Source organism: Triticum aestivum, chromosome 4A, assembly GCF_018294505.1.
Source record: "Triticum aestivum cultivar Chinese Spring chromosome 4A, IWGSC CS RefSeq v2.1, whole genome shotgun sequence".
Taxonomy (NCBI): Eukaryota; Viridiplantae; Streptophyta; class Magnoliopsida; order Poales; family Poaceae; genus Triticum; species Triticum aestivum.
This window is the reverse complement of record NC_057803.1, coordinates 487,169,909-487,181,425: the sequence shown is the minus strand read 5'-3', so window position 1 is coordinate 487,181,425 and position 11,517 is coordinate 487,169,909. Positions and strand designations below refer to the sequence as shown.

Genomic DNA, 11,517 nt, shown 5'->3' with positions numbered 1-11,517 from the left:
TTTCGTCCACTTCCATCGGTAATTTACTTGGAGCTATATTTTTATTCACCAACATGCTATGTGTTTTGCTTGGAGCGTCTTGTATTATTTGTGTCTTTGTGTTTTAGTATGCCACAATCATCCTTTCTGTACACACCTTTTGAGAAAGCCATACATGAAGTAAAATTTGATAGAATACTCTATGTGCTTCACTTATATCTTTCTGAGCTAAGTAGATTTGCTCTATGTGCTTCACTTATATCTTTTGAGCTATGTAGTTTTACTCTATGTGCTTTAGTTATATCTTTTAAGCGTTATAATTTTGCTCTATGTGCTTCACTTAGATCTTTTAGAGCATGGTGGTGGATTTTTTTTAAAGAAACTATTGATCTCTCATGCTTCACTTAAATTATTTTGAGAGTCTCTTAATAGCATGGTAATTTGCTTAATAATATGCTTGGTATTCAAGATTTGTGAAACTTTCTTTTGAGTGTGTTGAATACTAAGAAAAGATTGAAGCATGATAATTGTTTTGAGATATGGAGGTGATAATATTAAAGTCATGCTAGTTGAGTAGTTGTGAATTTAAAGAATACTTGCGTTAAAGTTTGTGATTCCCGTAGCATGCACGTATGGTGAACCGTTATGTGATGAAGTCGGAGCATGATTTATTTATTGATTGTCTTCCTTGTGAGTGGCGGTCGGGGACGAGCGATGGTCTTTTCCTACCAATCTATCCCCCTAGGAGCATGCGCGTAATACTTTGCTTTGATAACTTCTAGATTTTTGGAACAAGTATATGAGTTCTTTATGACTAATGTTGAGTCCATCGATTATACGCACTCTCACCCTTCCACCTTTGCTAGCCTCTCTAATACCGCGCACCTTTCGTCGGTATCATACACTTACCATATACCTTCCTCAAAACAGCCACCATACCTACCTATTATGGCATTTCCATAGCCATTCCGAGATATATTGCCATGCAACTTTCCACTGTTCTGTTTATTATGACACACTCCATCATTGTCATATTGCATATCCCGGTACACCGCCGGATGCATTCATATAGAGTCATATTTTGTTCTAAGTATCGAGTTGTAATTGTTGAGTTGTAAGAAAAATAAAAGTGTGATGATCATCATTATTAGAGCATTGTCCCGGTGAGGAAAGGATGATGGAGACTATGATTCCCTCACAAGTCGGGATGAGACTCCGGACAAAAAATAAAAAAAAGAGGCCAAATAAAAAATAAAAAAATGAGAGAAAACGAGAGAAGGGGCAATGTTACTATCCTCTTACCACACTTGTGCTTCAAAGTAGCACCATGATCTTCATAGTAGAGAGTCTCTCATGTTATCACTTTCATATACTAGTGGGAATTTTACATTATATAACTTGGCTTGTATATTCCAATGATGGGCTTCCTCAAATTGCCCTAGGTCTTCATGAGAAAGCGAGTTGGATGCACACCCACTTAGTTTCTTTCTCAGCTTTCATATACTTATAGCTCTAGTGCATCCGTTGCATGGCAATCCCTACTCACTCACATTGATATCTATTGATGGGCATCTCCATAGCCCGTTGATACGCCTAGTTGATGTGAGACTATCTTCTCCTTTTTGTCTTCTCCACAACCACCATTCTATTCCACCTATAGTGCTATATCCATGGCTCACGCTCATGTATTGCGTGAAGATTGAAAAAGTTTTGAAAAAGTTAGAGTATGAAACAATTGCTTGGCTTGTCATCGGGGTTGTGCATGATTTAAATACTTTGTGTGGTGAAGATAGAGCATAGCCAGACTATATGATTTTGTAGGGATAACTTTCTTTGGCCATGTTATTTTGAGAAGACATAATTGCTTTGTTAGTATGCTTGAAGTATTATTATTTTTATGTCAATATGAACTATTGTCTTGAATCTTTCGAATCTGAATATTCATATCACAATTAAGAAGATTTGCATTGAAATTATGCCAAGTAGCACTCTGCATCAAAAATTCTCTTTTTATCATTTACCTACTCGAGGATGGGCAGGAATTAAGCTTGGGGATGCCTGATACGTTTCCAACGTATCTATAATTTTTGATTGCTCCATGCTATATTATCTACTGTTTTGGACTATATTGGGCTTTATTTTCCACTTTTATATTATTTTTGGGACTAACCTATTAACTGGAGGCCCATCCCAGAATTGTAGTTTTTTTGCCTATTTCAGTGTTTCGAAGAAACGGAATATCAAACGGAGTCCAAACGGAATGAAACCTTCGGGAACGTGATTTTCTCACCAAACGTCATCCAGGAGACTTGGACCCTATGCCAAGGCATCAGAGAGGCGGTCACGAGGGTGGGGTCCGCCGGAGAGGGCCGTCATCACGGAGGGCTTCTACATCATCATAGCCTCTCCGATGAAGTGTGAGTAGTTTACCTCAGACCTTCGGGTCCATAGTTAGTAGCTAGATGGCTTCTTCTCTCTTTTTGGATCTCAATACAAAGTTCTCCCCCTCTCTTGTGGAGATCTATTCGATGTAATCTTCTTTTTGCGGTGTGTTTGTTGAGACCGATGAATTGTGGGTTTATGATCAAGTCTATCTATGAATAATATTTGAATCTTCTCTGAATTCTTTTATGTATGATTGGTTATCTTTGCAAGTCTCTTCGAATTATCCGTTTGGTTTGGCCAACTAGATTGGTAGTTCTTGCCATGGGAGAAGTTCTTAGCTTTGGGTTCGATCTTGCGGTGTCCTTTCCCAGTGACAGAAGGGGCAGCAAGGCACGTATTGCATCATTGCCATCGAGGATAACAAGATGGGGTTTATTTCATATTGCATGAATTTATCTCTCTACATCATGTCATCTTGCTTAAGGCGTTACTCTGTTTTTAACTTAATACTCTAGATGCATGCTGGATAGCGATCGATGAGTGGAGTAATAGTAGTAGATGCAGAATCATTTCGGTCTACTTGTCACGGACGTGAAGCCTATATACATGATCATGCCTAGATATTCTCATAACTATGCTCAATTCTGTCAATTGCTCAATAGTAATTTGTTCACCCACCGTAGAATACTTATGCTCTTGAGAGAAGCCACTAGTGAAACCTATGGCCCCCGGGTCTATTCTCATCATATTAATCTCCATCAGTTTAATCTTGCTTTGCTTTTTACTTTGCTTTTACTTTTTAATTTGCATCTCTACACCAAAAATATCAAAAATACCAAAAATATTATATCTATCAGATCTCACTCTCGTAAGTGACCGTGAAGGGATTGACAACCCCTAATCGCGTTGGTTGTGAGTAGCTATCGTTTTGTGCAGGTACGAGGGACTTGAGCGTGGCCTCCTACTGGATCGATACCTTGGTTCTCAAAAACTAAGGGAAATACTTACGCTACTCTGCTGCATCATCCCTTCCTCTTCGGGGAAAAGCAACGCAAGCTCAAGACGTAGCAATGATAACCCATGTACGGTAGGTTATCATGGTGCTCCCTGAGCAGTAAGCCGATTTGTCCCGAATTGAGATGATGTGGCATGCTATGCATCCGATATGCGATAAGACTAGGGCACCTTTTTTTCTAACACCACCCCGGATACGACAGTTCTCTTCGGCCCTCCATCGCTGACATATGGGACCTAACGAGATGTGCGCACTAAAGAAATTGACCCGTCAACTGCAAGCGCTGCCTTATCCACAGACGAGCTCGCATGGGCCACATGTGATGGGTCATGCATGATCAAGAAAAGTGGGGGAGCTTTGCGGGAGTCTGCAGATGCACTTTACTAATAAAAACCCTTAGTCTAGCCTCCTCTCATTTCTCTCTCCTCACATGCATGGTCCCCCTCTTCTCTCTCTCCTCCAACCGGACACCAGAGCATAATATCCCACCACATGCATGGCCCCCCTCTATGATGAGTTCAGTTTATGTGATAATTATGTTAATAATTTTCTACCTGCATGATAGGCTTTGTGGAATTTTACCCTGTTCGCGCACTACTTTTTTTCGTTATTCCTCAGGAAACGCCTTTTGAAACAAATAAGTTCTTTTGGAAGAAATCCCAGGAATTATGGTGGAATCATGTTATTCAATGTGATAATCAACTACCATAAAATAATAAAGCAAATGGGGTGAAGGAGGAGCGTCTGCGGCAGCTCTAGAGCCAAAGATGGCCTACCATACGAGTGTGCCCGCTCGTATGGGATGTCGTATGATGTGCCAGGGGAGCCGCCTCGTCCACTATTTCCACCCATGGAATCGGATCAGAGATCGAACACACAAAGACACTAGAAACTTGTCCAGAAGGCAAAACCCTAGCCTTCGGAGATCATCCGAAGGAGGAATTGGCAAGGAGGAGATCGTTATCTTCATCACCAACTACAAGGGGGCTACAACATCATCTCCACCATCATCATCATCATCATCATCTCTGTTGTCATCATCATCATCATCCACATTCATCTCATTGTAACATACCTAGTGGATCTACTTGTGTGTTACATGTGTAATCCATTCATGTTTACCATCCACACCTTTATGATGCTTGTTGCCTCCATGTGTGAGTAGTTTCCCTTGTTCTCGGGGATATGGATGAATCCTGGTGTGTAATAGACCGATTGGTATTAGGATTTAATATTGTCTTTGCATGTTTATGTTAACAGTCTTCTTGACGTTGAGTGGAGTTGACCATCCAACATATGCCAACTTTGGACGGAAGGTTATTACTGCTGGCGAACCGGCTGGTTGAAAAGGTAGGTATGTGACAGGGACTATTTCCCTTCTTTCCGTATCGTTGCAGCAGAAGGCCATTTATAGGATGCGTCCATGGGACATTTTTCCCATTAATCACATTTTGGTAACCGGAGTGGGGAATAACGATGGTGGCGTATGTGAAACGGGTCTGTCGTGTGTATGCATGTATCTGTACCGGCTCTACCCACAAATAAAATATGCAAAGTGGCTTAGGAATCCGACGTAACATTGTGTTTAGGCACCGCTATAGATGCACGCTAATGGGGAATCCAGACTCCCCGAGAACCCTTTAGTATTGTTGATTTCATCACCGTTGATTACAACCCTTGTTATTAAATTTAGTTTCAGTAATTTACTTTTATGCTCACTACACCATTTCCACCATGTCACTACTACTTTGGATTTCTCTCAACTTGCAGGCATATCTATTTAAACCCTTGAAGAGACAAAAAAATTGATTCATGTGCTCCATATGCGATCGATAATCTTACTCGAAAAAGCTACAACGAAACCCCGCGCACTTGCAAGACATTACTCTACTCTCTCTTCCCCCAACCATATTGATTTGTAAATAGCATTGGATGGCCGGCTCCCACATCACGTCCGAGGACTACGTTCGGACATAAAAATGAACATATGCGGTGCCATTTGTGGGTCCACAATGGAGATGCCCTTAGTAGCTTAGTAGATATATCATTGTTACTCATGTCCTTCTGTGCGAAGTACGTGAACTGTAGATTAAATCATTGTTTGCACTTACATTTGAGGTTATGTCTATTTTGCAGTAAGCAATTGTTAGTTTGTTGGATAAACTTCATGTGAAGGATTTTTTTCACAATATTAGAATTTATTAGTCGTTCCTATCTAGTTTTAATTGCTGCCATGTCCAATATGTATCAGATTTAACTGATAGTGCCTATATTTGGATGGTCTCGACTTCCACCTAAGTATGGCAGCATTTCTATATTTGAATTGTGCCTCTAGAAACAAGACGTCCATAGGATTAGGATTCAAAACAGTAGAAGAAATTTTCTCTGCTGTATGACCATGCAGAGACACTCGATGTAGAGAAGTAGAACAGGAAGAATTGCCCCAAGGATCAAGAAGATATATTTGAAGTTTGTTTCATTCTTCTAGAACAAAATTTAGCCAGACAGAAGATTCGGGCTAGCGAGCGAATTTGCATTCCAAGTAAATATGTCATGTTGCTTTGGTATTTGTGAAATATCAAGGTCCCCAACAATGGTTTTATCTTGACCTCTGCTTTGCTTTGTAAAAGAATTCGGCATATTCATGCAAAAGTGTTCTTCTACTTGCGAGCTCAAATGCACCTGCGATGAACCGTAAAATAATACTCCCTCCGTCTCAAAATTTTTGTCTTAAATTTGTCTAAATACGGATGTATGAAGTCACGTTTTAGTATTAGATACATCAGTATCTAATAGAATATAAGACAAGAATTTTGGGACGGAGGGAGTAAAGAATAGTAAAAAGACAAATCTAATTATTTTGGTAACAAAAAGATAGATGAACTGTCTGCATATACACACTTATAAATTTCATGAAGAAAAAACATCTCTAGTGTTCTGGGAAAAAATGCTTTCAAAAACAGTTTTTTTCAATCATTGATTTTTTTTTGCTAGAGCATTTAAGATTGTTTTTCTCCATGAAATTTTGTAGTACAAATTTTGACAATTCTCTATTTTTATGGCAAACAAAGAAGTCATTGGTTTTTACTATTTTTTATTTTACTATTCATGGGACTGTTCACGCGGGAGCATTTGAGCTCACAAGCGGAAACCACATTCATGTATATATTCTTCTTCTTTTTAGCAGATGTATATATTCTACTCCCTCTGTAAACTAATATAAGAGCATTTAGGTAACTAAAATAGTGATCTAAATGCTCTTATATTAGTTTATGGAGGGAGTATATATTGTTAGTTTGTTATAGATGCCTTGCTTATATATGAGAAGTGCTTTCTATACAAAGCATTTGTAAAACACAATACACTGACACAGTCACTCAACAGAATTGAGCGAAAACCTCTTATGTTAATCCACACTGTCAAACAATCGCATAAGGAACAGCAATCATGCAGGCAAGCTTTGACACACACATGATATTCAGATAACAAAAACAATACAATTATGCAACAAAATGAAATCCTTCAGGGAAGGCAGAGCTGATTCTTCTTCTTCGCACTGACCAGACTAACATAAACATGCTGCTTACTTCACTCCCGTCACTACCGAATCAAGAACAACAGAAAAGAAACATGGTACTGCAGCGTCAGACGGCGATGGCGACAGACGCCGGAGGGTCGGCAGCCCAGACAATGTCCTGGAGGGCTGGCCGGAGCTCGTCACAGCAGAACGAGAGGTACTCGAGGGTGTCGCCGCCGTCCTTCTTGACGTCGACCACGAGCACCGAAGGAGCCACGCTGAATATCTCGGCGGCCACGGCGAGCCGGCCCTTGCGCCCGCCGCGTTCCGCGCCCTCCAGGCGCACGCCCCCCGGGCTGCTCTTGGTCACCCGCATCCGCCCGCCTCCACGCGCAGCGACCTCCTCGAGACGGGAGACCACGCCCCGTGCTGGCTCCCGCGTCGCGAACCGCATGCCGCCCTCCAGCCGCCGGCTTGCCGGGTGGCCCTCGAACAGTGGCGAGAGGTCGAATCCCTCGGAGAGGGATATCAGATGGAACGCGTTCAGCGCCTCGGGTTCGTCCTTGTCGCCGGCATCCTTCACGCATGCTGGCGGCTCAAGACTTAGGGGCTTGGCGATGGACGCCTTCTTGAACCACGGCGTCTCCACGAGCTGCGCGACGGTGATGCGGGTGTCGGGGTCGGGGTCGAGCAGTTTGGGAATGAGCCTGCGCGCATCCGTCGAGAACCACGGCGGGCATCGGTAGTCACCGCGCTGCGCCTTCTTGTACATGGTAACAACGTTGTCGTCCGGGAACGGGAGGGATCCGGCGAGGAGCACGTAGAGGATGACGCCGCAGGACCAGAGGTCGGCCTTTGCGCCGTCGTAGCCCTTGTCACGGAGCACCTCCGGCGCAGCATAGCCCGGCGTGCCGCAGAGGGTGTGGAGAAGCCCGTCGGCGCGGGCGTGGTCGGCGAGCGCGCTGAGGCCGAAATCGACGACCTTGAGGTTCCCCGCCTCGTCGAGGAGCAGGTTCTCCGGCTTGAGGTCGCGGTGGTAGACGCCGCGGGCATGGCAGAAGTCGACGGCGGAGATGAGCTGGCGGAAGTAGCGGCGCGCGACGTCCTCCGTGACGCGGCCGGAGCGCTCGATCCGCGAGAAGAGCTCCCCGCCGCGGACGAGCTCGAGGGCGAGGTAGATCTTGGAGCGCGTGGCCATGACCTCGTGGAGCTCGACGATGTTGGGGTGGGAGACCCGCTTCATGACGGCGATCTCCCGCTTGATCTGCTCCACCATGCCGGCGCGCACCACCTTGTCCTTGGCAACCACCTTGACCGCCACGGCCCGCCCGGTCCTCAGGTCCCGCGCGATGTGCACCCGCCCGAAGTTGCCGTGGCCGAGCACGCGGCCCATCTCGTAGCGCCCCTGCAGCACCCCGCCCTTCTTCCCCTCCGCCGAACCCGCCATTCCCGATCTCTCGATTCGCCCCCCTTCCCTCTCCCAAGAAATCGGTGTTGAAGACAATCTACCTGGCAATCGAACTGTAGGAGCAGAGATCCGGCCACTCTACCCGTCCTCGACGTGCTTCCGGTGGCAGGTGCGGCCGACGCGCAGCTTGCGCTGGACGGCGACGTCAGTGCCTGGTCGCCGCCTCATCGCTCTGCATTCCCGGCGAGACGGAGGGGACGGGGGAAGGGGACGAGAACGGGAGGCGATCGATGTGATCGGTGAGCGTGGTGTTGTGTGGTGGTGCCCTGTGATTAGTTTAGATTTGCGGCGAGCGGCTTATATTGGGAGGGAAGGGAGGGCATGGCGGCGGCCCGGGAGACCCTAGACCGCCCTGCCCCTAGGCGGCGCACCTACGCGATACAGCAGCGCCGTTGGATGCGGATCTCACGGTAGGGTGCGTAGGAGAGAGCAGTGGGACTGACAAACCAATGCTTCGGGCCGAAGGTTTTCGCATCCTGACGAAGAGCAATTCTACTATTCTGGCACGTTTCTGCCAAAAGAAGAAACCTTCGAAACTCGGTGGACATGTGTGTTTGCATATACACTCCAATAGATCTTAAATTCAACATAGATATATAAATAAAAAACAGAAATAATATGTACATGTCAAGTGCCACCACATGACAAATTGAACGTTTTCGTTAGCAATTTTATTGACCCGAGGATGCAAGTTAGTTGACACACAACAATTTTCCATCAAAAAATAAACTGAATCACGAAGTTGTCATGCTTACCAACTGAAATTGTCATCCTCACGACACTAAATTTATCATCGAAAACGTTCGATTTGCCTCGTACCAGACGTTCGAGTGTTATCAGATTCCATAAAAACACTATTCAACTTCATACACTAACCGCGGACACCATTCCTTGCCTCAAACGGTTCTTCTCCAATAGAGGCCGATGCTCCTCCATGCCGTCCTTACACATCTCATTGTCGTTCGTCTCTCACCACCTTCCTAATTTTTCTTAGTGCTTCTTCTCCGTCAAGTCCAACTTGTCTTGCGTTACTCACGTCACCAATTTCTTCTTTACTATCAGCTTATCAACCTTCTCTCTCATGTATGGAGCCTTCCCTTCTCTCTCGAGCATCTCCTTCGCCCCTTTCCTCCTATCAGGTCGTCCCTTGCTTGACCCCGGAGTAGGACTCCTGGGCCTCCTCTCATGTCATCGTCAACCTCCGTAGAGGACGAGGTACTTGGCCCTTTGGTTTTTTCGATGGTGCCTCATCATTCCTCGTCTTTCACTTCGTGTTGTTCTTGATCAGGCTCCAACAATGATGAAAGGCAAATATTCTTGTTGTTGGACTTGCCCATTTGCTTGTGCCGCTCCATAGCAATCCCATCCTACAACATGCAAATGGAAAACAACACAATTGCGACAATAGACAAACTGATCTTGATAAAGATGAAAAAACACTCGCCTGCTCATCAATGGTGACGACAAGATGCGTGCCTCGCTTGCCCCAAATACCCTGCCCATTGGTTGCAAGCTTTAAGAATGATGCTCCGATTTTGTGAGCAACTCGAGTAACCATTGGGATCGACCCTTCACGAATGTGTGCTAGCTTTCCTCGTTGTGTGTCCAATACCTTGCATCGGCTTGATCACTTAGTAAGGTTGGTAGAGTAATAAATTTTCACTCGGTGCATCTTCACTTTTTATAGAAATGACTCGCTACGTCAATGACGTAAATACCTGATTTGAACTAAATTTTATTTGCTTAGCAATGCGTTATGATCCAAAGACCCATGTTCTTGATTATTAAATATGATTTGTGAAATCGAAGGTCCATTTAGCCCTATTGACTTGGCATATAAAGCTTGGCTTGTTTCAAACGGACGACACTAGTTATTATTTTTTAGTCCTACCTTTGCAAACATGGACGACCGCCACGATGACTCGTTGCACAATTAACGCAAGTACCTTGTTTGTTTGAAATTTTGTAGGGTACTGACCCCTTGTTTCCAGTGAACGAAGGAAAAAAAAATCAAATTCTAGTGCATTTTGAAACTTTGATATTCCATGTTAGAATAAAATTGAGGCATATACCGTCGATCATCCGAGGACCGAGCAATCACACAAGTACGATACCGAGATTTGTTAACGAGGTTCACCGATATAGCTACATCCCCGGGGCCTAAGTATGGGCACTCCTCCCCATAACACTGCTACAATACCGTACCCGGTCGCCCTAGACGTCGGCACATGCCGCCGGCTTCCCCTGTGTTTCAGTGCTATTATGTTGGCATTGGTTACATCGTGTGTCTACCCCGCTATATATGAGAGGCCTAGGATACAAGTGTCCTATTAGGACACGACTCCATATTCTATCTAAACACAATACAACTCAGAGTCCAACTGTAACCTAACTTGTACACAATATTCGACACAACTCTAACAAACTCCACCTTGGCGAATATTCTTCATCATCTTGAATTCGGCAATGCATCAAACTTTCATGTACATTGGACTTGAGCTTATCCCATGAGAACAGATGCTACTCCAGAGACTCCATGTGACTCCACCTGCAACTTGTAGTCCCTCCTTTTCTTGAACACAGTCAACTCTCGAGCCAAATTAAGTTCCTTGTTACTCTAGTTTGTGCTCCCAACTTCTAGAATATCCGTCCAACGCCATCACACACTGATCACTGACCTGCGTGAAAGTGAGCAACCCACATATTGCGTGTCACACATAAGAGTTACCTGAACTCAACATCACCGCTCCTTTCTTGATCGCTTGTCTAAAACTTGAAGGAATTTCACCGTTGCTTGTAGTCATCACGAGTCAAATTTGCAGTTGTCTCACCACATGTATGACCACCAGAGCCCTGGCATGTCTCCATGTCTCATGCATACCGCACGCCTCGCCACTATTACCGCGTCGAGCCTCCGTTGTCCCGGTCGACTCTCAAGGGTCGCGAACCCACACCTCTCAACCCCCACAGCAGAGTACCACCGATCATCACCGACCGATGACGAGTTTCACGCTTCCATCAAACCACTGGGCTCCAGTCCGAACTACGTGTCCCTCGCTTTTCCCGTTGCTGAATAGGCTTCGATTCCCTGGATCCTTACACCATAGCCCCTCAATCCAGCTCCATCTTCAAATTGACTCCATGGTAGACGAT

General features: G+C 44.9%; 1 protein-coding gene across 1 annotated transcript; it reads right to left on the bottom strand.

Moving 5' to 3' along the window:
• Positions 1-6,856: 6,856 nt before the first annotated feature.
• On the bottom strand, positions 6,857-8,676 carry LOC123082115 (CBL-interacting protein kinase 6-like). The gene has a single exon (XM_044504527.1). It carries the CDS (start codon positions 8,341-8,343, stop codon positions 7,024-7,026), a length of 1,320 nt encoding a protein of 439 aa, XP_044360462.1. The 5' UTR covers positions 8,344-8,676; the 3' UTR covers positions 6,857-7,023.
• Between the last annotated feature and the right edge of the window lie 2,841 nt (positions 8,677-11,517).

Excerpts from the sequence above, each read along its gene's own strand:
- LOC123082115 (XM_044504527.1), bottom strand. The coding sequence starts at position 8,343 with ATGGCGGGTTCGGCGGAGGGGAAGAAGGGCGGGGTGCTGCAGGGGCGC.